We start from the raw sequence: 26,358 nt of genomic DNA, 5'->3' as shown, positions 1-26,358 counted from the left end.
CTGTATAGATCTGAGGTCATACCTTTACGTTATAGCACCTCTCTCCCCAGCCGGACAGCCTACTCCTATAACCCTGAGGCCCAGCTGTATGGGCAAGGTAGTGGAGGAGCCTACTTTGACTCTCAGGGTGGGGGTGCCCAGGTCACCACGGTGGTCTCCTCGGCCGGCGGCGGGCCGCCCCACGGTATGGTGGGCATCGCCATGGATGTGGGCGGTAGTCAGGTCATCTCCGGTGGCGGCACCTACCTGATCCACGGCGGGGGCATGGATGGGGGTCGCCACCACGCCTCACACTCTTCCCGCTCCTCCTCCGCTATGGTGAGCACCTTGGATGGGTTACATATACTCTGTCCTTGTTTGCTGTTTGTTAGGACTTAGGAATTTAGTAGGGAGAATGTTTCCAGTCCAGTAGGTTTGTCAGTGACATGATTGTGATATGACTACATAAGTCCATCAAACATTATGGTATACAGTTGAAGTCGGAAGTTTACATACACCTTAGCCAAATATATTTAAACTCATTTTTTCACAATTCCAGACATTTAATCACAGTAAAAATTCCCTGTCTTCGGTCAGTTAGGATCACCACTTTATTTTAAGAATGTGAAATGTCAGAATAATAGTGGAGAGTGATTTATTTCAGCTTTTATTTCTTTCATCACATTTCCAGTGGGTCAGAAGTTTACATACACTCAATTAGTATTTGGTAGCATTGCCTTTAAATTGTTTAACTTGGGTCAACTGTTTCGGGTAGCCTTCCACAAGCTTCCCACAATAAGTTGGGTGAATTTTGGCCCATTCTTCCTGACAGAGCTGGTGTATCTGAGTCAGGTTTATAGGCCTCCTTGCTCGCACATGCTTTTTCAGTTCTGCCCACAAATTTTCTATGGGATTGAGGTCAGGGCTTTGTGATGGCCACTCCAATACCTTGACTTTGTTGTCCTTTGGAAGTATGCTTGGGGTAATTGTCCATTTGGAAGACCCATTTGCGACCAATCTTTAATTTCCTGACTGATGTCTTGAGATGTTGTTTCAATATATCCACATTATTTCCATCCTCATGATGCCATCTATTTTGTGAAGTGCACCAGTCCCTCCTGCAGCAAAGCACCCCCACAACATGATGCTGCCACCCCCGTGTTTCACGGTTGGGATGGTGTTCTTCAGCTTGCAAGCCTCCCGCCTTTTTCCTCCAAACATAACGATGGTCATTATGGCCAAACAGTTCTATTTTTGTTTCATCAGACCAGAGGACATTTCTCCAAAAAGTACGATCTTTGACCCCATGTGCAGCTGCAAACCGTAGTCTGGCTTTTTTATGGCGGTTTTGGAGCAGTGGCTTCTTCCTTGTTGAGCGGCCTTTCAGGTTGTCGATATAGGACTCTTTTTACTGTGGATATAGATACTTTTGTACCTGCTTCCTCCAGCATCTTCACAAGGTCCTTTGCTGTACTTGCGTACTATTGTTTGTATAGATGAACGTGGTACCTTCAAGCGTTTGGGAATTGCTCCCAAGGTTGAACCAGACTTGTGTGGTCAAGCAAAGAGGCAATGAGTTTGAAGGTAGGCCTTGAAATACATCCACAGGTACACCTCCAATTGACTCAAATGATGTCAAAAGCTTCTAAAGCCATGATCATTTTCTGGAATTTTCCAAGCTGTGTAAAGGCACAGTCAACTTAGTGTATGTAAACGTCTTACCCACTGGAATTGTGATACAGTGAATTAGAAGTGAAATAATCTGTCTATACAATTGTTGGAAAAATTACTTGTGTCATGCACAAAGTAATGTCCTAACCGACTTGCCAAAACTATAGTTTGTTAACAAGAAATTTGTGGAGTGGTTGAAAAACGGGTTTTAATGACTTCAACCAAAGTGTATGTAATCTTCCGACTTCAACTGTAGTAGAGGCACCAACAGTTGAGAAATGAATGCCCATGTCTGAGAGTCAGTAATTCCAAATCATTACATATACGAGGGATGGTTTATGGTTGCCTTTACTAAACAGCTTTTTAAGCCGTGTACGGATTAAAGTATCCTACAGTATATGAAGCGTGTCTAAATTATTAGTTACACCAACAAACAAATTGCTCTGCCCTAGCAGACAAATTGCCCTGCCTTACGCTGCCGTGGCTGTGACGCACGCTGGCGTGACTGTCATCACACCTGCTTGCCTGGCCTATCTGCTGAGCCTCAGGGAAACCTGAGTATGGGGTGGGCCTCAACCTCCCCAGTGCCCCATGGCTTTACGGGAAGAGCAGGACAGGGGAAGCAGGGCGCAGGCTGGCTTAAATAATTCAGTGCTGCCTTGTTTTAGAGTTTTTCACAGGCACTTGAGCGCCCTGCGAAACAAAGCAACCCCTCGGCCTCATTACCATTTGGCCAACAGCCCTTGGGAGACTTTTTAAGGCCTTGGAACGATGCCTGCTCTTTTTCTTCTCAAGTTTGGCCACTGTACCACGCATCTTTCTGTGGGTGTCTATTCTCCCCCCCCACCTTTAAAGCAAGCCCAGTCCCAGGTTTTATCATTCACTATGCCCGCTAGTTTATCTTCTCTCTATTTTCTCTAGTCCATGATACCGCAGAAAAATATCTAAATGATCTGGTAAATTCATTGATAATGGTTCCTTTTGGATAACAAACGGAAAGAAAAGAGGGGGATGATATGGAAATCTATATCTCCTGTAAGATGTGTTTTGTATTAGGCCAGTCGGTCTAATACATTTTGTATTGCAACAGTGACCGACCATTCCATATAACTGGTCATGTTTTGCATTGTGTGATGATTATTTTGGGGGAAAGGTGGAATTTGTTGACTCATTGTCACTGTGCATGGTGTGACGTGGCCCTGTTTGCGGAGTGCATTTGCATAGTGTCAAACCAGGAATGCCTTCAGTCAGCAGCTTAACCCCTTGAGTCCCCCCTCATTTGCATGCTTTTGTCAGCCAATAATGAATTTGGTCGCAAGACTGACTGAGTGTAATAGAAATGTAGAGATCTGGCTGCAGCTAACCGTCTTATTTCCTTTCTGTTTTGTGATTTTGTTTTCTCTGTCTACCCCCCTTCACCTCAACTCCTCTCTCCCTCTCTTTTTCGTTTCCCTCCTTTTTTGCTTCCTCCCGTTTTTAATTATTTTTTTGCATGCTCCTTTTTTTTCTTTAGCTTGAAATGGCGATTGAAAACCTCCAAAAGTCTGAAGGGATTGCAACTCACAAAAGCAGCCTGCTCAACAGCCATGTAAGTCAAACAGGAACTTTCTTTGAAAAGGACTAGAAAGGCCCGCCTTTGTCTCCCTGGCTGTGGGCTACACTACCACTTGTCACTGAGATATCTTCTCTTACTGCTGAAGGGAACATACTGACAGACTTCTGCTAATGCTAGCCTCACGGTGCTGTGGCATAAAACACTACATTGTCGTCTGACCATAGACTTTCCTTGCATCTGCTGCCGCTTGTTGCTCAACCACAACTTGTTGATTGTGGGACTTGCTGCTGGCTGGGCTTGCCTTGGCCATGTCTTGACAAAAGCTATGCATATTTAACCTCTTGCGTTTTCAGATTCCCCATCCTCCACATCATGTCCGCTATGTGATTGTTATATCCACACAACGCCCTCCCTCCTTTTCAACCACTACTTTACCAGAGCTGCCATTCAAATCAGCTATTTCATTGGACGCTAGGGGGTTCTTCTCCATTCCCGGTCTTAACCCTTGGTCACCTATCTAGAATCTCTAAATCATCAAGCAGCTCCTGACAGTCATATTATTGTCATCAAGTCTCTAGTCCACTTCATGCTATGTCTGCCACACTCAGTCTGGCCAACCTGTTAATGGAGAAAAATATCCATCCCCACAGCTTGTATTTATTTATATTCCAACTGGCGATCATCTTCCCTTTACCTCTCCACCAATCACCAGCCACACAGACAGGGAAGTCCTTTCTATTGGAGAATAGGGGTGAGCAGAGTTCTATATTGCTCTAGTGAACAGGTATAATATGTGGTCTTCTGATGAGGCAATGAAGGAGCAATTATCACATCAAATACACTAATTCACCCCCCCCCCCTGACAGTTTTAAGCCAAAATCTAAATTCTCACCCTCATGTTTAAACTCACAAAATGTGTGTGTGTGTGTGTGTTTCTGCTGTCCTTTGATGTGATAATAGAAGGCAGTGCTCTCCATCTCCTTGGGCAGACAGCTGCAGGATGGAGGTACTGCAGAGGAGGCTCGTGGGAGGAGCTATAGGAGGACGTGCTCATTGTAATAGCTGGAATGGAATTAATGGAACGGAGGCAAACGAGTGATTTCAATATTTTTTATGTTTGATACCGTTACATTTATTCCATTCCAGCTATTACAATGAGCCTGTCCTCCTATAGCTCCTCCCACCAGCCTCCTCTGAGGTACTGTGAGGATCAGAGTGCAGCAGTAGGTGTCCAGTAGGTGACTGACGGTGTGTCTCTGTGCTGTGTGTGTGTGTGTAGCTGCAGTGGCTGCTGGATAACTATGAGACAGCGGAGGGGGTGAGCCTGCCCCGGAGCTCCCTCTACAACCACTACCTGCGCCATTGTCAGGAGCAGAAACTGGACCCGGTCAACGCTGCCTCCTTCGGGAAACTCATCCGCTCGGTCTTCATGGGCCTCAGGACCCGCCGCCTCGGCACTAGGTATGTCCGTGATGGTAATGAAGGGCAGGTGTAGGATAATGTTAATGATAGATTAGAAAGATTGATTGATGATGCTGATAGTGAGGATTTATTCTGATGATGATAAGACAGATTACGAAGCTGATTACAATTTCCTTATTAACCCCCCATGTTCCTGTTTGTTCCAGGGGCAACTCCAAGTACCACTACTATGGCATCAGGCTGAAGCCAGACTCACCACTCAACAGACTGCAAGAGGACTCTCAGTACATGGCCATGAGACAGCAACCCATGCACCAGAAACAGAGGTGAACCCTCCCGCTCACATCCTCCACCTCTTCTCTCTTTCTCTCTCATCTGTCCATACTGTCTGACAAAGCTTTAATCCAGTTCCTTTTGATATTCTTTGAACATTTGACTTCATGTCCCCCTGCCTCTGCCCAAATGACTTTTGTGGATTTTGAAATCCATCTGTAATGGAGTGAAGTGGTGCACTCGTCCTCATTTCAGATACATGGTTTATTTAACCTCACACCTGCCTTTATTCTCCACTCTCTCCTCTCCTCGTTTGTGCTTCCTCTCCTCTCCCAGTCATCCTTTAGTTCTTCCCAGCCCCACCCAACATAGCTGTGCTGCCCTCTCCCCTTTCCGCAGGTTCAAGCCCCTCCAGAAGGTGGATGGCATGGGAGACAGCCTGTCAGGAGGCTCCCAGCACTCAGCCAGCACCCCAGAGCAGTCTGTGGCAGCCCAGAGCCAGCACCACCAGCAGTACATTGGTAAGAAGCTCCGCTGGCCACACTGTAACACTGAGAGACCATCAGGTCCCCTGTACCAAAACAGAGCTCGCATTAATTCCATAGTTTGTGAACACTGAGGATAAAACAGTCATGATAAAAGGCTTTTAGACTGCTTGCATGGTAGCCTAGGGTAGGGCCAGCCCAGTTTAATCACTGGATGCAAAATGTAATTATGTCACTTAACATTATTATTATTAAACACCTCTTTGTTGTTGTTTGGGATTTGACCGTGTGTCATCGTGTCCGCAGATGTGTCACATGTCCTGCCCCCGTTCCCCACCCCTGACCTGGGCACCCAGCCCCTCCCCGAGCGTATCAACATAAATGATGTGAAGAAGCTGCAGAACCTGTACAGGGACCACTGTGAGGTATGTGCGACGCAGCGCCAACTAGCTGCAAACTCTGCACTGCTCTGGTGTGGTCTGGTTTGGTGCAACACGCGCTGCCAGCGAGAGCGATTAGACTGCAGCCCTCAACAGGTATCCTGTCCTAGTCGACGGCACTGCAAATTTGATGAAATTATGTATGGGGGAAAAGACATTTCAGAGCTGGTGCTAGAACACATCCTTAGTTACTGTTGAATGTGACCGAAGAGAATACCAACTCCCTGGATGGGATACAGTGATGAGGGAGGGGGTGAAATGTGTAATGTACATTTTTGCAGGACTTTCCAAGCTATAGAGAGAGAAGGAGAGACCGAAAGGGAGAGGTGCCCTGAAAAGCTTAATTAAAGCACTGAAGCCGTGGGTTTATCATATTATCCGTGGCCTCCCTCTGTCCAGCCACACCACGCTCCTTTTGTTCCAGCCTCCTTTCATCTCAGCTCAGCTTTCAAGACATGCCAATTAACCTTTCAGCGCGCTGGGCGGACATCTTGGTGTCTTTTTGTGCTCGCCTCCCCGTGGGCCTTTGTGTTGCCTGGTCATTGGACAGGCACATGGGCTCCTGCCTTTGTCTGGCCGGCGCATTTCTGTCACTCTCACAGCTCTCTGTGTGTTTCTGTGTGTTTAATGTTTATGCGCTTTTCTCTTTGTGAGCAAACAACCATCTGTTAACTTTATACTAGGAGGATTATTGATGTTAAATGAAATGTACTATTTAAAATAAAGGTAACAAGCATACAAAGGACAAATCAAGGTGTAGGTCCAGGAATAACTTATTCCTCACGCTGCTTTCAGTAGAAATACAGCTGTAGATTTTCTGTTTCAAATTAAATCACATTTTATTTGTCACATGCGCCGATGCAGACAGGTGTAGAACTTACCGTGAAATGCTTACTTACAAGCCCTTAACCAACTATGCAGTTCAAGAAATGGAGTTAAGAACACATTTACTAAATAAACAAAAGTAAAAAGGCTATATACATGGGGTACCGATACCGAGTCAATGTGTGGGGGTACAGGTTAGTCGAGGTCATTTGTACATGTACAGTGCCTTCGGAAAGTATTCAGAACCCTGGACTTTTTCCAGATTTTGTTACGTTACAGCCTTATTCTAAAATGCATTAAATAAAACAAAATCATCAGAAATCCACACATATAATATTACCCCATAATGACAAAGTGAAAACAGGTTTTTAAACATTTTTGCAAATTTATTAAACATTTTAAACAGAAATACCTTATTTACATAGGTATTCAGATCTTTTGCTATGAGACTTGAAATTGAACTCCGGTGCATACTGTTTCCATTGATCATCCTTGAGATGTTTCTACAACTTGATTGGAGTCCACCTGTGGTAAGTGTCCTAGCAAAGGGTCTGAATACCTATGTAAATAAGGTATTTTTTAAATATATTTTTTAAAGAAATTATCAAACATTTATAAACCTGTTTTCGCTTTGTTATTATGGGGTATTGTGTGCAGATTGCTGAGGATATTTTTTTTATTTAAGCAATTTTAGAATATTGTTACGCTGTAACGTAACAAAATGTGGAAAAAGTCAAAGGGTCTGAATACTTTCTGAAGGCACTGTAGGTCCTGGATGGCAGGACGCTTGGCCCCAGCGATGTACTGGGCCGTACTCACTACCCTCTGTAGCACCTTATGGTCGGAACATTTTGTTTCATACAAGCAAAGCATTAATTACCTCTATACACATTCATATTCATTCACTTTGGCGCCCATACATGCATTTATTATTATATGTCACAGTTATTGATAAGAACCAAATATCCTGCTATCAGACACACCAATTAAGCATGCTTTTGTTGAGTTGAATGATAAAATGAGCAATAAAAACTCCAGCGCGGAAGGAAATGAATAAATCAGGTAAAACCACATAAAGAAGTGTATGTGTGTGGGGGCAGTGTTAAGGAACCTCAGTCATCTGTCATTCTTTTCTCTCCCTCTCCCTTTTCTCTCTCACTCTAGCCATAGTTTCTAAAGCATGCTGTTTTTCCTGTGTGTCGAAACTGGGGAGGCAAAACGCTTGTTTGTAGGGGCAGGGGAATTCTTCTTTTTGTTTTGGAGTTTAGTGTTTAAGCTGTTGCCCAGAGCAACGGTAAACACGGTTACCATAGTGATCCTTGGAGAGGAAGCAAAAACATATCATGTGATTGAAGGAAAGCCTATACTGTGCCGGGCTGTAACTGGAGACTGGGAGCATGTCCTGCCAAAGGAGAATCTCTGGGCATGGTGTGAAGAGTGAATAGAGACACTACCACTAATCACAGAGCACTGATAGACAGAACATACAGGAGGTTCACTGCTGCTCTGTTACTGAGGGTTGACTGTGGCTTCACTGTCTATATTATGCCATATTTAAACATACCTTAGGCTATATCTGTGGCCATTTCAATTATTTTTGACGTTGTCAAAGTGAAGTTGTCTTCTTTTAGCCCATAATGTTACTGGGAAATTGTATAGTGAGTTGGTAAATCTTTAGTATAGTAAATCTGTCATGTGGAGATTTGATTGGCGTGTTGATTATAGTGTGTAGCACATGCTCAGAACTCGGTATGTGAGAGTTCAAACAGGAATGAGGAAGCCGTGTGGAGTTGAGGCTGCCCAATATTGCAGGGAGCTACACACTTACAGCACACACTATAGTCCCTGTTAAAGCCATGTTACAGTTGAATTCCTAGTAAATATCACTCAAATATTATCTGTTCTGATTTGGGATCAATGGGTTGGAAGGAAGGCAGCGTTTAGCTTGGACTCAGCCTCTAACCAGTCGGGAGGCTGCTGCAGAGAAACTTTGTTGTGTGTCTGGTTGCCATGGCTCAGCTCTGTGTTTTGTCCTTCCCGTCTCCCCTCCTCCTCCTCTCCCCCGTAGGCTACTCTGGATGTGGTGATGAACCTCCAGTTCCACTACATTGAGAAGCTGTGGCAGACCTTCTGGTATTCAACAGCGCCATCTAGTGACGTAACCATCACCATCCCCAACAGGTCAGACAACAGAGGATTGAGAAAGTAATATTTGAATTAGGAAAACATTTGCTTTCACGCTTTATATGCATGTATGTTTTCTGTGATTGAAAACTGTGCTTTTAGTGATTTTTGTGTGTGTGTACAGTGATGAGGACATGGAGGGCGTGATCCCAAGGGAGAAGCTGATGGCTCTGTGCAAGTATGAGCCTGTCAAGCTGTGGATGAGGAGCTGTGACCATATCCTGTACCAGGCCCTGGTGGAGATCCTCATCCCTGACGTGCTACGCCCTGTCCCCAGTCAGTACACCTGCCTACCTTCAGCATTACTACATTATAATAACATTATCATTATCGCACTCAATGTATTGTATTTATCCCAGCTGATTTTTTTTTTTATTGCAGGTACTCTCACTCAGGCCATTCGCAACTTTGCCAAGAGTCTGGAGGGCTGGCTGACCACAGCCATGAGCGACTTTCCCAATGAGATTGTACGCACCAAGGTACAAAACACCTTCCAACACCCTCGTAGTCTTTCTGCAGACAGCTGAACTCGCAGATATACATTACACGCGATACATTCCCAGGTGAAGTTAACCATCTCTTGTATGTGCTGTAGGCAGCGGTGGTGAGTGCATTTGCTCAGACCTTGCGTCGGTACACCTCTCTGAACCACCTGGCCCAGGCAGCCCGCGCCGTGCTGCAGAACACCTCACAGATCAATCAGATGCTCAGCGACCTCAACCGCGTCGACTTCGCCAACGTACAGGTAGGACCATGGAACTAATAATTCCTTGGGTTCATCTTTGTTGGAAGTGTTTTCTTCCCACTGTGTGTGTGTGTGTGTGTGTGTGTGTGTGTGTGTGTGTGCATGCCTTTCTGTTTGTACCTGTACCTTGTAAATCCTCTCAGACTGGGGTGTGTGTGTTGTTGGTCTACAGGAGCAGGCGTCGTGGGTATGCCAGTGTGACGAGACTGTGGTCCAGCGGCTGGAGCAGGACTTCAAGGTGACCTTGCAGCAGCAGAGCTCTCTGGACCAGGGGGCCGCCTGGCTGGACAACGTGTCAACCAGGTGCTCAAGCCCCACGAGGGCAGCACCAGCTTCCCAGGGCTGCAAGACAGTTCCTGCTGAAGTGGTCCTTCTACAGGTATGGACCCATCTAGACAGACAGACAGACCTCGATAGACAGACAGACCTCGATAGATAGATAATGTTGATAGATGGATCAGTCTCTAAAGATAGATACACTACATGACAAAAGTACGTGAACACCTGCTCGTCGAACACTCATTCCAAATTCAGGGCATTAATATGGAGTTGGTCCTCCCTTTAGCTGCCTTAACAGCCTCCACTCTTCTGGGAAGGCTTTCCACTAGATGTTGGAACATTGCTGCGGGACTTGCTTCCATTCAGCCACTAGAGCATTAATGAGGTCGGCGAAATTTGACAAATAACTTGTTGGAAAGGTGGTATCCCATGACGGTGCCACGTTGAAGGTCACTGAGCTCTTCAGTAAGGCCATTCTACTGCCAATGTTTGTCTTTGGAGATTGCATGGCTGTGTGCTCGATTTTATACACCTGTCAGCAACGGGTGTGGCTGAAATAGCAGTGTGTGTGTGGTGTGTGTGTGTTGTGTGTGTGTGTGTGTGTGTGTGTGTGTGTGTGTGGTGGTGTGTTGTGTGCAGTACCAATCAAAGTTTGGACACCCTACTCATTCAAGGGTTTTTCTTTATTTTTACGATTTTCTATGTTATAGAATAATAGTGAAGACATCAAAACTATGAAGTACCAATGGAATCATGTAGTAACCAAAAAAGTGTTAAACAAATCAAAATATATTTTAGATTCTTCAAAGTAGCCACCCTTTGCCTTGATGACAGCTTTGCACACTCTTGGCATTCTCAACCAGCTTCACCTGAAATGCTTTTTCAACAGTCTTGAAGGAGTTCCCACATATGCTGAGCACTTGGCTGCTTTTTCTTCACTCTGCAGTCCAACACATCCCAAACCATCTCAATTGGGTTGAGGTCTGGTGATTGTGGAGGCCAGGTCATCTGATGCAGCACTCCATCACTCTTCTTCTTGGTCAAATAGACCTTACACAGCCTAGAGGTGTGTTTCGGTGATTGTCCTGTTGAAAAACAAATGATAGTCCCACTAAGCGCAAACCAGTCTGAGATGGTGTATTGCTGCAGATTTCTGTGGTAGCCATGCTGGTTAATTGTGCCTTGAATTCTAAATAAATCAGTGTCACCAGCAAAGCAACCCCACTCCACCACACCTTCACCTACATGCTTTACGGTGGGAAATACACATGTGGAGATCATCCGTTCACCCGTGCGTCTCACAAAGACACGGCGGTTGGAACAAAAAATCTCACATTTGGACTCATCAGACCAAAGGCCAGATTTCCAACGGTCTAATGTCCTTTGCTCGTGTTTCTTGGACCAATCAAATCTCTTATTATTGGTGTCCTTTAGTAGTGGTTTCTTTGCAGCAATTCAACCATGAAGGCCTGATTCACGCAGTCTCCTCTGAACAGTTGAAGTTGAGATGTGTCTGTTACTTGAACTCTGTGAAACATTTATTTGGGCTGCAATCTGAGGTGCAGTTAACTCTAATGAACTTATCCTCTGCAGCAGAGGTTACTCTGGGTCTTCCTTTCCTGTGGTGGTCCTCATGAGAGCCAATTTCATCATAGTAGTTGATGGATTTTGCAACTGCGCTGTAAGACATTTTCAAAGTCCTTGAAATGTTCCTGATTGACTGACCTTCATGTCTTAAAGTAATGATGGACTGTCGTTTCTCTTTCCTTATTTGAACTGTTCTTGGTATTTTACCAAATAGGGCTATCTTCTGTATACCACCTCTACCTTGTCACAACACAACTGATTGCATGAAGGAAATAAATTACACAAATTTATGTTTAACAAGGCATACCTGTTAATTGAAATGCATTCCAGGTGACTACCTCATAAAGCTGGTTGAGAGAATGTCAAGAGTGTGCAAAGCTGTCATCATGGCAAAAAGTTTTTGGGGGTTTACTACATGATTCCATATGTGTTATTTCATAGTTTTGATGTCTTCACTATTATTCTACAATGTAGAAAATAGTACAAATAAAGAAAAACCCCTGAATGAGTAGGTGTCCAAACGTTTGGGTGGTACTGTATGTATGAGGCCACTGTGTGCCTTCGGAAAGTATTTAGACCCCTTGACTTTTTCCACATTTTGTTACGTTACAGCCTTATTCTAAAATTGATTAAATCTTTTCACCCCCCTCAATCTACACACCATACCCCATAATGACAAAGCAAAAACAGGTTTAGACATTTACATAAGTATTCAGACCCTTTACTCAGTACTTTGTTGAAGCACCTTTTGCAGCGATTACAGCGTTGAGTCTTTTCACACCTTGGCACACCTGTATTTGGGGAGTTTCTCCCATTCTTCTCTGCAGATCCTCTCAAGCTCTGACAAATTGGATGGAGAGCGTCGCTGCACAACTATTTGCAGGTCTCTCAAGAGATGTTCAATCAAGTTCAAGTCCGGGCTCTGGCTGGGCTACTTCAAGGACTTTTAGAGACTTGTCCCGAAGCCACTCCTGCGTTGTCTTGGCTGTGTGCTTAAGGTATTTGTCCTGTTGGAAGGTGAACCTTCACCCCAGTCTGAGGTCCTGAGCGCTCTGGAGCAGGTTTTCATCAAGGATCTCTCTGTACTTTGTTCCGTTCATCTTTCCCTCGATCCTGAATAGCCTCCCAGTCCCTGACTCTGAGGAGTTGCTTCCATCTGGCCTCTCTAACATTAAGGCCTGATTGTTGGAGAGATGGTTGTCCTTCTGGAAGGTTCTCCCATCTCCACAGAGGAACTATGGAGCTCTGTCAGAGTAACCATCGGGTTCTTGGTCACCTCCTTGACCAAGGCCCTTCTCCCCCGATTGCTCAGTTTGGCCAGGCGGCCAGCTCTAGGAAGAGTCTTGGTAGTTCCAAACTTCTTCCATTTAAGAATGATGGAGGCCACTGTGTTCTTGGGGACCTTCAATGCTGCAGAATTGTTTTGGTACCCTTCCCCAGATCTGTGCCTCGACACTATCCTGTCTCGAAGCTTTACGGACAATTCCTTTGACCTCATGGCTTGGTTTTTGGTCTGACATGCACTGTCAATTGTGGGATCTTATATAGACAGGTGTGTGCCTTTCCAAATCATGTCCAAGAAATTGAATTTACCACAGGTGGACTCCAATCAAGTTGTAGATGGATGCTCAATGGAAACAGGATGTATCTGAGCTCAATTTCGAGTCTCATAGCAAAGGGCTAAACTTTTCACTTTGTCATTAAATGGTATTGTGTGTAGATTGCTGAGGGAAATATTTTATTTAATCCATAATTTCAATGCATTTAACGTAACAAATGTGGAAAGTCAAGGGGTCTTAATACCGTGTGTGTGTGTGTGTGTGTGTGTGTGTGGTGTGTGTGTGTGTGTTGTGTGTGTGTGTGTGTGTGTGTGTGTGTGTGTGTGTGTGTGTGTGTGTGTGTGTGTGTGTGTGTGTGTGTGTGACTGCCAAAATAAGTATTTTTGAAAGCAGTTGTTTCCACACAGTTCTGGTTCTAAGTTAATTAAGCAATGAACATCCCATCATGCTTAGGGTCATGTATAAAAAGTATTTTGGCTAGCATGGCTAGAAGAGATCTCAGGGACTTTGAAAGAGGGGTCTCAAAGGAGCATAGGGGGTTTAAAGGGTGTGTGTCTCAGTCACCAGATCTCAACCCAATTGAACACTTAACACTGGAGTGGTGCCTGAGACAGCGTTTTCCATCAACAACACACCAAATGATGGTATTTCTCGTGAAAGAATTGTCACATCCCTCCAATTGAGTTCCAGCACTTGTAAAATCTATGCCACGGTGCATTGAAGCTGTTCTGGCTCATGGTGTCCTAATGCCCTATTCAGACACTGTATGTTGGCGTTTCTTTTATTTTGGCAGTTACCTGTATATATACAGTATGCATTTTCACTAAGGTGTGGTAGTATTTTCAGGCTGATGAATTGTGGTGGTTAGCTTCATGTGGCTTTGGCAGATTGAAGCTCATTGGGGCTGTGTTAATGTAATTTCTCTCTGATTGCCTCCTCCCTCTCTCCCCTCCTCCAGCTCCATGGTGATCAGGGACCTGACCCTGCGTAGTGCTGCTAGTTTCGGCTCCTTCCATCTCATCAGGCTGCTCTACGACGAGTACATGTTCTACCTGGTGGAGCACCGCGTCGCCCAGGCAACCGGAGAGACGCCCATCGCTGTCATGGGAGAAGTGAGTGGGCAGCCTTTCATGTACCAGTTTCCTTGAGCTATCCTGTGGAACTCCTGCGTAATAATTATGCATATTTTATCGCACACCAGGTTGTATGGTGAGTTTCTGGTTATAGGTAAATGGCCTGTTGACAGCATGTAAATCTGTATTAGCCCATTACTAATACAATTTCTCCTTTCTTGTGAAACACAGTTCAGTGACCTAAACTCGATGCTGCCCATGCTCATGGATAAAGGTTGGTCTACTCTTCCTGGCTCCTAGTGTTTGACTTGCTGTCCCCTATGTCTCAATGTGGTATAAATTTAGACCTTACCTTTTTGTTAACCTCTGTTTCTATCTCAGACCCGTCCTTCTCAGACGACATGAGTGACATGGGAAGTGACGAGGGCCGAGGGCCCAACGAGCCGGCTGTGAAAAGGGAGAGGATCGAAATCAACCACTCGCTGCAAGAGATCTGAGACCAGATGAGGCCCGTGACCCTCTCTCAGGAGCCCTGCTGAAGCTCTGGGCTCTCCTGGTCCTGTCAGCACACTGAGCCGCTAGCCCAGCCTGCTACACAGCAAGTTTGTTCAGTGTATATAGAGAAGAGCAGCAGGCTCAGCCCCTACCCAACCACTCCTCCAAGTTAGTGTATTTAAAGGGGGACTCTTTATCCCAGGGAAAACAATGAATGCTCACCAAGGGGGTCTGGTTTGACCTGACAGGGGTATACAGTTCAAATTTATTTTCTTAGTTTTTTTCCTGTTTTGCAACTGTGAATAAGGATGACTTTGTGCAGTACCCATGTTGGATACATGTAACTTTGTATGAGTGGTGTGTTTCTTATCCTTTATTAGCTGTGCCATAGTGTAATTCCAGTGCCTTAGATGCTAACTCTTTAACCACCACTACTACAGATGTCTATCTCCTCCCTCAGCTGTGCCTCTACCGCAGTATGAATGTATTGTTTCAGAACCTCAGACATTCTAAAGCACCTTTAAACCTGTAGGTGTAATAGGATTATTCTACGTGTTGCCTCAACGCACATTGATGCAACCAACTGACCCAAAGGACTTGTCCCTCTCCCACCAGCGCGGCCACTCCCGTGGCTCTGTCAGTAGGGCCTGATGCAGAAAAAAATACCCTAGTCTCATAGTTGATGGGATGGCAGGGACCTCTAACACCCTGGCCGTATGAGATGATTAGTTACCTCCTTTTCTATGCTCTGCTCTGTTCTTATGAGGCAACTATAAAAGAGTAGCCACTGTTAACTCCCCCATACTCAAGTAACCTTCTCCATGTATATATATATCAGTTTTCATCCAAATTGTAACTATTCTATGATGCTGTTTGGCATCAACTCAATTTCAGGATGCACACAATGCTGGTCTCATTGATCCATGACTCTAGAACTTTGGGGGTTTCTAGATGTCACACCCCAGAGTCTAGGACAAGCCAGTTGCATCTATATTGATGAGACCTTTAGATTGATGTTTTAAGGACTGAAAGGAGAGTGGTGGACTGTGTTCAGGAAACCACCAGATTGTATGTATATATATATATATATATATGATGATCTACCTTCTGGGTTAACTGGAGCTGTCTGGCATCCATTTTGTGGAGCCGTATGTCGAATTTCTTAAGGGACGTAAAATAGTATGTATTTACCAAAACGTGAAAGAGTGTTGGACCTCCGAAGCCAAAACCCTTAAAAGGAAACTCCTAATTGCATCTGTTCAGTTCAACTGATGCTCTGAGTTCAGATAGTGTGGCTCACCCCCCTAATGGTACCGTTACTCAAATGGACTCGTTCCATTTTGATTGGAGGGGGAAATATTCAGAATATCCTGATCCATGTTTAGTTTATTGCTCGATATATGAAAGTGTAAACGGCTCGAGCCGGTTTCTCTAAAGATGATTACATATTATATAGCCGTACAATTGTACTGTAGAAGGACTGATTGTGTGAAACCAACAAACTGTTAAACATTCATACATAAATATATTTCTTAATATGATGTAGAAAATGTGTTTATTAATGGCCTTTGTGTTCACATGGGGCTGGATCACACCGGTATCGTGGAAGATTGAAATTGAAAGGCAACGTTCAAAGACTGCATTCACGGTAAACGGAAATGACCTTTACATTTTTAAACGCGGATCTTCCGCAATACGGATTGAATCCAGCACTTGGTCTTTCCCCAATCATTTCTCTCCTCCCATACTGTACTGTTTGTGCTTTTAAAAGGGGATGTCCTCCTTGCTTTGATTATTTAGTGGCTGGGACTGATGTGTGTATGTGTGTGACGCAGACGTTGTCTTGTTTTGATCATTTTCTATGTCTTATGGTCAACACAACAATATTTAACTGTAACAGTGTTGATATTTGGGGTGTAAGTGCCCAATTAACCGTCAGTCGTGTGTCCATATTGAGAGAATCTCCATTTCTATTTATGAAAACATAACTGATTTAATTACTGATTGACATGAACTTTTTTTCTAAACACTTTTGGTTGAATTTTACTTCCCCCCCCTCAGAGTTTGTAGTAGCTTGAGAATCCTGAGCTCTTTGTAACTCGTGCCTGTCACAGTACTTTGCCTTTTTAAGTGCTTTGGAAAGTAATTTCTATGTGAACTTTAATGTTTTTTGTAATGCTGTTAGACTTTTGGCTGAGGATTATTTTTTATTGAACTAAATCTGGTTCTTCTTAAGTATATTGAACCCTTATTTTTATGTATTTTTAAACATTCTTGACTACACTTTACCTAGCTTGAGGGCATACAGTCTGTAACAAACTGCATAGTTCAACTGTATTTTGTACTGATCAATGTGTAATAAATTGGTGGAAACCATCTGTTTTTGGCCACGTTCATTTATTAATTAGGAAGTCAAATGAAATGTGTATATTTTGGAAAAACAGCTTTACTAACATTTTTCAATGAGTCTTACAGGCCAATGAAGTGTTAATACTGTAACCACTCACAATGATTCAGTCTATATGTGCAGAAATATTCCTTATTTACATTAAATTCAAGTTTCCATGGAAATTCTGTTCCAAGACATTACGTAAGTAGTATGTTTATATTCTTTCTCTTCAATAAAACCAACTTCTTACATCCAGTTTTCAAACTCCTGATATAAAAAGGCACACAGAACAATGCAAACACAACAAACAAGATTCAATACAAGAAAAAAAGAAGGGTACACTCCCCTGGGAAAGGGTGAGGATTGCGTGTACAATGCAGATCTGAAAAAGAAAAGGCTAGGTCCGAAAACGAGCTTGATCCTTTCAGGTCAGCATACACATGTTAAGTGCACATTCTCCTCCAAAGCCAGGAGAATGAGTGAGCACGGTGTCTGGTCCCAATGTCAAACCCATCCCAGTCTGTCTGTCCTCTACCTCCTGGGGAAGGAGGTCAGTATGGCCCAGAGGGCTAAAAGTGCAATGTGTACTCCAGGAACTCCTATCAATGGCCTGGGCACTCCTACTGCTCCTCACAAGGAGCAGCCTGCCATGTACTTCCCTGCAAAGGAGACACAAACGTGGTGAAACCCATTATTATACATTCTTTTGTGAAACTCCAAGGCCCACACACTATCTTATTGGCCAGGCTTAGTAACATATGGTGTTACTGTACCTGTGGCAAATCTCTTCTTGACGAGGGACATACGGTAGCGACTGCCCACCAGCTCCACATCCATGCCCGACAGAGAGGCCCCGGAGCCCACAAACTGGACTGCCAGGCTGGGGGGAGGTCCACGAGGAACCTCCAGGCACTGCCAGCTGGCACACAGAGTGCCAGAGCCTGGAACAACCAACAATTGACACATTCTTCAGTTCCCCTCCACTAACAGGAGCAAGTTAATAACACTGGCTTGTTATTTTTAAAAAGGCACTTGTCTTTTCCCACTAACACTGGCTGAGAAATACTTTGTTGAGGGAAAATCTACTTTGTACGATTGTGATGTCTTGTCTCACCTAGCCATCTTAAGATGAATGCACTAATTATAAGTTGCTCTGGATAAGAGCATCTGCTTAATGACTAAAATGTTTTTTTTAAATGATAATCCCTGCCAATTCTCCTTTATATTATCACTGACCCATCTTCCACTCAGGCTCAGCTTTCATATGGTAATCTTGATATTTAAGATAATGATACCTTCATAGAGGCTGCATATTAAAATAGAGAAGAGGGTGGCACTCAATGCAATTATGTAGTCAAGGGCCAGACTTGGAATAAAGAACTTTATACTGCATTTATATTTCCTTAACTATAATTTATATTGCTAGAATAGGACTGATATGTGGCCATTGAGTGAGATGGGTGTGGATATACTGTAGACAGACAAGTAACCTTTGCTGTGGTTGGTAGGGGAGAGGTTGGGTAGTTTCCACAGTAGTTGTCGTTCCTCAGCATTCCTGTGAAGGCAGACAAAGGGTCAGTGGGGCCAACCCAGTTCCCACTCTTCTCTCTTTCTCCCCGTCTTTCCCAGTCTGTCCTCACCTTCTCCCTGACCTTCAGTCTGTCCTTTCTCCTACTGTCACTATACCTCTATCCCTCCGCCCACCATACATCCCCCTTTCATTCCCTCCTCCCACTCCCACCCTAACTCACCAGGAGGCTGGGGGCTGGCATTGCAGGTCTGTGGCGGTGTGGTCGAGGGGCAGCAGCACCTGCACAGCAGTGAGCTGGGTGGAGGGGGCGGTGGCCGGACAGCAGTGGTAGTCCAATGCTACACGGGTCACCGTGCCACTACGCTGGCACTCTGCTGACAGCAGGAGGGGAGCACGACCAGGGTCTTGGGACGACACCTGAGAGGAACAGAGTTGGGAGAGGTTGTTGATGCTGTCATTTGGAAGACTTTTGTGTAACTTCAGATGACAGAGGGTAAGAGTACCACTGTACTTCATCAGTCACCTGGTATTTGAGTAGGGCCACGTTATAGTAGGAGGCCAGGGGGTTGAGCTCAGCCTCTCTCTGCAGGTAAAGGTTCAGTGCCTGCATGTTGAACCAGAAGTCCCTGGTGTCTGGGTCACTCTGAGAGGGGTCACTGTGGAGAATAACACAAACCGGAGAATGAGACATATATATCTTACCATTTCAGCAATCTGTAGACAGGTGTGTTGTTTAGCAACAAAACCTATGCGTGTGCATCTTCGGGGCAAAACAGACTGGGTTGGCTTCGAATCATAGGATTATTGACAACATGTAAACTATATTTCTCTCTAAATGTCAATTGAAAACACATTTGCACAATAAGCACTTTGTTACATTGTTACAGTTGTTAGTTAGCAAATTTTAGCCGTATTGTCAGACTTGGTTAAAGCCAAAACACCTCAAAACAAGACATGGTATCAAGAACCAGATAAACTAATCTGAAACAAGCCTCCTATGATTCCCAACATGGCAGCGTCTTGTCATTGTTGCTAGCTATCGGATCATTCAGAATCATAACACAGCCTTCTACCCTTGCGATGTGTGTGCATAATTTGCGTGACATTGTCACGCAACCGGTCTATATATCATAACCTCACAACCAATCCCATAGCTCATATTAAGCTACCTGTAAAGCAGCTTCTGATTGGGCAGAAAGTGGTTAACCCGGGAGATGTTGACCAATCGAAAGCTGAGGACCGGGGCGTTTGGGTTAGCAGTGAAGATACGAGTGATTCCAGCAGGAAAAGACATGGTGAGATCTCCTGTGATCTTCACCAGACAGCTGGAGAAGAAAAACATACACACACTTAGCTTTCAGCAGGCCTGTGTATAATAGGTAATAACATTGGATCTGGTGTACAGAGGGCTTATGTATGCTGACCGGTTGTGTTGTCCACCTTTGAAGTAAGCATTGATGTATTCTGTGATGGCTGCAGCCACAGGCCATAACTCTTGGGTGCTCAGGGAGATCGGGCTCGGTCCGCGAGACAGATGCACTGTGGGAAGAATAGCTATGTCTATGACAAGTTCAAGGCACAATGTCCTTATGAATAAGTGCTTTATGCTATTGAGTATCTTAAAAAAACGAGTTTAAAAAGTGTTGTGTTCAGACTAACTGTGTAGGGGCGCATGGTCTTGGTGCAGATGTGAGAGGGGTGAGGGCTGCCCACCTCTGGCAGGGCTGGGGGCGCGTGTCTGTGCCACCCACTCACTGGGGCTGGAGGAGGACGACGAGGTGAGGTCTGGGCTGGGCTCCGGCTGAGGAGACGAGCACACTGACCTGGACTGAAGACACACAGGACAAAGTAAACAGTTAGAGTAAGTAGTTGTCTACAGGCTTATAGCTGTGAAATGCACAGATCTGGGAGACCAGACCAGAGCTTCTGTAGTCTGGTTGATTTTCCTGAAGACACTCACTCTCTCACAGCCACTCAGTCTGCCTGAGGACCGCTTGGCTCTGGCTGGTCTGGGAGGCGCTGTCACCAGCAGCTCTGCACTGTCCTGCCTGAAGCTATGCTTCGAACCTAGAGGAACATGACCAATATTACAACCTGTAAGACAAGAGGAAGTTGTCTAAAAGACAGAGTGGGGTTTTGAATAGAGTGAAATATAGTTGTACATTTGGGAAAATATATTTAGAAAATCCAATCTCAAAATATAGCTAGTGCATAGACATCTGAGGCCAGTAGTGTAGTGTTCAACATTCATACCCTTGTGTGAGCCCATGTTGCAGGGCGGCTGTGATGTGTTCAGGTCCAGGCAGTTCTGGTCTTTATCAGTAGAAAAGCACAGGTCCTCCTGTGGCCCAGAATGCCGTGTGAGAGGCAGGCCGCTCCTGCGTGGCTCGCTTTCGCTGCGTGACTCACGGTGCTTCCTCCCTCCCTCCCGGACCACTCCACCCAGGGCCAGAGACCCAGCCGAGGTCCCCTCACGGAAGGGGTTGTGGACAGAGTTCCAGTGCACCAGCTCCTTCTTAGGATGGGATAATGGGAGGGAGTTGGAGTTGGGGGTCAGCCTACTACTGCTGACGACGTGGGTCAGGATTCCTGTCGCGGCAGCTAGGGCTGACTGGTGGGTGGGGCTGCCAATCATAGTGATGGCGAATGGATCGTCAGGTGATTCTGGGGGCGGGGCACTACGGTCTCGTTTCCTGTCCCTGTCCTTGCGAGAGCAGGAGGAGGGGAGGGTTTTACTGTCACTGAGGGAGCCGGAGAAGGAGTCGCCCTGTACCTCTATCCCCCTTCCGTCTCTGGAGGGGCGCGGGCGTGGGGGGGCCCAGGCGTCAGGGGGGGGCAGGGTCTCCTGGGTGACGGTCCTCTCGAAGGCAGCCAGGAAGGGGTCTTCAGGAGGGATGTGTTTACAGCTCCACAGGGCCGGGTCCAGCTCTGGAGGGGCCAAGGACTGGGAGAAGGCCGGGAAGCAGAGGGCTGAGGGGTCCATGTCTGGAGGGGGGCGGGAGGATCGTGGATCAGCTGCCCAGATACTGGCAGGGTTGTCCTGGGGGTGGGGGCTGTGTTCCGGGGAGGGGTCTCTAAAGACAGTGAGGAAGGGGTCTTCTGGCCTGCCCAGTCCTGCTGGTTCTTTATTCTGACTTGCTGACGGCCACGCTGCCCAACCAGCCGGCTCAGGGGAGGGTCCCAGGGGCTGATGGGAAGGTGAGTCCAGCCCTGAGTCCTCTACATTCTCAGGAGAGGAGGAGTCAGAGGAGAAGGCAGCATCTGGAGGGAACAAGGGGAGATGATCATTCTACTACCTAAAACAGTATGTATCACACATAAGATCAGGAGTTTTTACTGACTGGAAAAACTTCTGTCCCTATCACTAATACATCATAATACTTTAAACCGTATTTACATTCAGAAGCACCAAAGACACTCTCTGCTCTCTGTAGCTGATCTCTACCAGCAAAGCTTTTTGACTTGAAGGCCGACTCCAGAGGAGGTCCAAAGAGACTGTCCGAGCCTGACGCAGTAGAACTCAACCTAGAGAGTGGGTGAGAGACAGATGAAATGAGAAAGGGAAAGAGACAGTGAGGGAGCGAGGGAGCAAGAGAGGGATATAATACGTTACCAGAAGTTAATAAAAAGCATAACCAGAGATAATGTCAGATGATGCAGTACTGTCATCAGATCTGCTGGCTTCTTCTCACACAGCGTCTCTCCACCTCACAGAAACATACGACAGAGAGAGGGGAGGACTGGAGTGTGACTGACATTCACTCACCTACTGGGATCTGGACTGGAGGTGGATCTGCATAGGCCATCCTGCTCTCCCTCTGCAAAACACACACACACACACTTAGTGAAGTTTAATTTGGGACTGCTCCCCAATCAGGGAGAGATGTGATTAGCTAGAGTGCTGATGGAGGGCAGCCGTAAGGGAATACCCATTACCTTCCATAAAGATAAATACCAGCCATTAGCCTGGCTTCTCTAAGCAACATCAGCCCAGCGCTTTACGCTACGGTTTTAATCAAGGCACTCATCATTAATCCAGTCTGCTCATTTCCCCCACAAATAGCCTCCTACTGTAGCATCACAGGCTGCTACTCCCTCACTAATAAACCATGTTCCAGACAGACCTGAGGCGTGACAAATAGACAGTGTCATTCAGCCAAGGTCAGCCACCTCGACGATTTATCACTGGACGGATACGCACTGTTAAGCCTATTCAGAAGCAACACGGTAAATCACATTCACATCACTTCAGACTGGGAGTAACATTTTTATTTATTTTATTTAACTAAGCAAGTCAGTTAAGAACAAATTCTTATTTACAATGACGGCCTACACCGGCCAAACCCAGACGACGCTGGGCCAATTGTGCGCCGCCCTATGGGACTCCCGATCACGGCTGGTTGTGATACAGCCTGGATTAAAGAGGCTGTATCACTAACATTAAAGGTGGTGTAACAGTATGCTATGCATGAATACCATATGAAACAAACAGTTATGACCTACCACTGATAGAATATATGGAAATGATAAAGTACATGGTAAGGGGCAGAAACAGTGGAGAGTGTACTACTGATGGTGCAGAAACAGTGGAGAGTGTACTACTGATGGTGCAGAAACAGTGGAGAGAGTACTACGGATGCTGCAGAAACAGTGGAGAGAGTACTACGGATGCTGCAGAAACAGTGGAGAGAGTACTACTGATGCTGCCAGAAACAGTGGAGAGAGTACTACTGATGCTGCAGAAACAGTGGAGAGTGTACTACTGATGCTGCAGAAAACAGTGGAAAGTGTACTACTGATGCTGCAGAAACAGTGGAGAGTGTACTACGGATGCTGCAGAAACAGTGGAGAGAGTACTACGGATGCTGCAGAAACAGTGGAGAGAGTACTACTGATGCTGCAGAAACAGTGGAGAGTGTACTACTGATGCTGCAGAAACAGTGGAGAGTGTACTACTGATGCTGCAGAAACAGTGGAGAGTGTACTACTGATGCTGCAGAAACAGTGGAGAGTGTACTTACTGATGCTGCAGAAACAGTGGAGAGTACTACTGATGCTGCAGAAACAGTGGAAGAGACTACTGATGCTGCAGAAACAGTGGAGAGGTACTACTGATGCTGCAGAAACAGTGGAGAGTGTACTACTGATGCTGCAGAAACAGTGGAGAGTGTACTACTGTGCTGCAGAAACAGTGGAGAGTGTACTACTGCTGCGCAGAAACAGTGGAGAGTGTACTACTGCTGCTGCAGAAACAGTGGAGAGTGTACTACTGCTGCTGCAGAAACAGTGGAGAGTGTACTACTGATGCTGCAGAAACAGTGGAGAGAGTACTACTGATGCTGCAGAAACAGTGGAGAGAGAGTGCTAACTACTTACCCCTGTGGGTGGCGCCCTCTCCCTCCCCCTCTGAACGTCCTGTAGTACTGCTGTTTCCTGTGAAGAGGACAAGAGGAGTCAGAGGACCACACACACAGAGAAATGCGTAAAACATACAGACAGAGACAGACAGAAACCCAGCTATTTTTAACAAGAAGCCGGTTCTAATGGAACTTACTGGAGAGATGACGTTTGATTGACACCTGGAACGAGAGAGAGCAGAGTTATTAATTACACTGTCTGGCAATATCTAAACAATTTAGAATGTTTACATCCTGCTGTTATTGCAACAACATGGAGAGACAATAGCAGGAAAAATAAACATGTCTTAATAAACAGATGAGCATTTCTGAGCTTCCCTTTTCATAAATCTTAGACTTTTGATACCACACCATGTGAAAATCCGCAACACATTTCATCCCATGCCTCCCTCTGGTCCTGTACCCACTCCTTCCCCCGTCATACCCCTCTGTTGGGGGGCAGTGTGAGTGCCCCCACGGTGGCCTTCAGCTCCATCTCTGTAGCAGCAGAGTTGCTGCGGCTGCTGCTGCCCACCGGACGGATCTGGATGTGGAACTTCTTGGGCTCCTCGTCGTCAAAGTCAGAGTCGCTGGAGTAGAAGTTGTCCTCCTTGTCCTCCATCGAGCAGCGTGCGGACAGAGAGTCAAGGAAAAGTGACCCGACGGAGGGTGGACAGTGGACTGACTAAAATGGACGGGGAAGAGCCTTATGCCTTGGACAACTTTGGGAGTGTCAGGGTTTCCTTTGTCCAGCCTCATTCACTGATAATGGACTGGAGCTGGACTAGGGACAGAGAGAGCATTTCAGTCTATTTAAATGTCTCTCAGGGGGCAGGGAGACTTAATGTTCTACTCATCTCATAAGAGACCGTCTAGACTGCTTTATAAAGATAGAATACTCACTTACACAGTGGCAGGAAGCTTTGTTTTCATTATGAAGATAAAGAGGTCTGTCCAAGGGAATTTTTACTACAATACAGTAGAGACAGCCTCTCGTCTGATAGTCAGTGTTATTGCAAAGGATATCATTCTGATTGACGTCTGCTCGGATTACAAACCCCTCCTCATCCACCTCTAGGGGAGAGTTCTGTGTGCAGAATAGAGAATACCCATGTTGTATACAAACATAAATACTTTCTCCTGGTGTTTGATAAGCTTAAAGTGCCATAACAACCCTTCACCCTGTGATGTTGTCATCAGGAGATCACTTTCGGAGCCGTGTGAAAACTAGAACCTGGATAAATGGAGGATCTCAGTTTGCTGGTTTGCTTAACGTGAGGAGTTTGAAATGATGTATACTTTTACCTTTGATACTTAAGTAGATTTAAAACCAAATACTTTTACTCAAGTAGTATTTTACTGTATTTTTACTTGAGTCATTTTATATTAAGGTATCTTATCGCCACTGGTCAAAATAATAAAAATAGACAACCAAACACTGCCAGACACACCATTGTCACACATGATTACTCTCCCTTGCTCATACACACGTACAAATGCACACACACATACTGTACAGACACACGCACACAGACTGTACAGACACACACACACACAGACTGTACAGACACACACACACACACACACACACACACACACACTGTACAGACACACACACACACTGCACACACAGACATACACAGCATTGATGTGTCTGTACAGTACGTTGGCGGAGGGCACAGTGATATGCTGTTTAATTCACCACCACCAGGAATGTAGAACTGATAATGGAAGAACGGACATTGATTTGATGGTTTTTGAGCCACTGTGAATTAGCATATACTCACTGGTGTCTCCGTCACAGCTGAATCCCTGCAAAAAGAAACAAAGGTGAATGTAGCTAAGTGACAAGATAGTATCACAGAAGGAGCTGACAAAAGAAAGTGAGGGTAATTGGGATTTATCATCTGCGTGTGCGTGACGACATCGCTCCAGTAATTTTCATTTATCTCGGCTTCTTGGTAAAAATAGCTGGGTTTCTGTCTCGGTCTGTGTTGTACGCGCACATGTCTGTGTGTGTGTGTGCGTGCTCACGTTGAGTCTGGCTCTTTGTCCCTCTTTCCCAGTCCAGGAATCCTGAAGGCTTTTCCTCGACTCTTCTTACTCCCCTCCGGTACTAAAGCTGTCATGTACTCTTCAAACCCCACCAGGGCTGCCACATATAGGGACACACCACAGTGAGGACAAATCGGACACACGCTCACGCATACACATGCTGGGATCAAACCATCTGTTTATGCTGTTTGTGTGGTGTACCTGGTTTGTCTTTGCCTGTGCCCTTCTGCTCTGCAAACCTCTGGATGAGGTTATCTATGCCGATGTTCTCCACGTTCTGTTTGAACTCCTCATGGACCTGAACAGAGGAGAGAGGGGCTCGTTGCAGTCAGAGAAGAGATAGGGGTTTGGACTGGAGAATTTGTTGTGGATGTGCTCGGTGTGTGGAGTTTGACTGTGGTTCAGTTTGAGTGTA

The 26,358-nt window shown here is 45.5% G+C and overlaps 2 protein-coding genes across 2 annotated transcripts in view; one reads left to right on the top strand and one right to left on the bottom strand.

The window, feature by feature from the left end:
* The window catches only part of LOC111972155 (DNA-binding protein RFX2-like), a 58,746-nt gene extending 41,798 nt beyond the window's left edge, over window positions 1–16,948 (top strand). Inside the window, 16 exon segments of the mRNA XM_023999038.2 lie at window positions 51–318; window positions 3,164–3,238; window positions 4,485–4,666; window positions 4,834–4,953; window positions 5,300–5,421; window positions 5,692–5,810; window positions 8,719–8,831; window positions 8,959–9,110; window positions 9,216–9,313; window positions 9,430–9,579; window positions 9,752–9,869; window positions 9,872–9,916; window positions 9,919–9,958; window positions 13,963–14,116; window positions 14,309–14,351; window positions 14,459–16,948. Coding sequence (XP_023854806.1) covers window positions 51–318; window positions 3,164–3,238; window positions 4,485–4,666; window positions 4,834–4,953; window positions 5,300–5,421; window positions 5,692–5,810; window positions 8,719–8,831; window positions 8,959–9,110; window positions 9,216–9,313; window positions 9,430–9,579; window positions 9,752–9,869; window positions 9,872–9,916; window positions 9,919–9,958; window positions 13,963–14,116; window positions 14,309–14,351; window positions 14,459–14,574 — 1,915 coding nt within the window. The 3' untranslated portion in view covers window positions 14,575–16,948.
* A 2-nt stretch (window positions 16,949–16,950) lies between these two features.
* LOC111972154 (F-BAR domain only protein 1-like) overlaps window positions 16,951–26,358 on the bottom strand; it is a 40,876-nt gene continuing 31,468 nt past the window's right edge. The window contains 19 exon segments of the mRNA XM_070446133.1: window positions 16,951–17,620; window positions 17,735–17,902; window positions 18,452–18,516; window positions 18,713–18,909; window positions 19,016–19,148; window positions 19,662–19,817; window positions 19,917–20,031; window positions 20,152–20,320; window positions 20,453–20,559; window positions 20,746–21,753; window positions 21,890–22,017; window positions 22,259–22,310; window positions 23,869–23,925; window positions 24,047–24,071; window positions 24,334–24,518; window positions 24,915–24,975; window positions 25,676–25,700; window positions 25,923–26,040; window positions 26,145–26,241. Coding sequence (XP_070302234.1) covers window positions 17,592–17,620; window positions 17,735–17,902; window positions 18,452–18,516; window positions 18,713–18,909; window positions 19,016–19,148; window positions 19,662–19,817; window positions 19,917–20,031; window positions 20,152–20,320; window positions 20,453–20,559; window positions 20,746–21,753; window positions 21,890–22,017; window positions 22,259–22,310; window positions 23,869–23,925; window positions 24,047–24,071; window positions 24,334–24,518; window positions 24,915–24,975; window positions 25,676–25,700; window positions 25,923–26,040; window positions 26,145–26,241 — 2,895 coding nt within the window. The 3' untranslated portion in view covers window positions 16,951–17,591.

Source organism: Salvelinus sp. IW2-2015, linkage group LG13 (assembly GCF_002910315.2).
Source record: "Salvelinus sp. IW2-2015 linkage group LG13, ASM291031v2, whole genome shotgun sequence".
Classification (NCBI taxonomy): Eukaryota; Metazoa; Chordata; class Actinopteri; order Salmoniformes; family Salmonidae; genus Salvelinus; species Salvelinus sp. IW2-2015.
The sequence above is the reverse complement of the archived record's forward strand: the minus strand, read 5'-3'. Positions and strand labels throughout refer to the sequence as shown.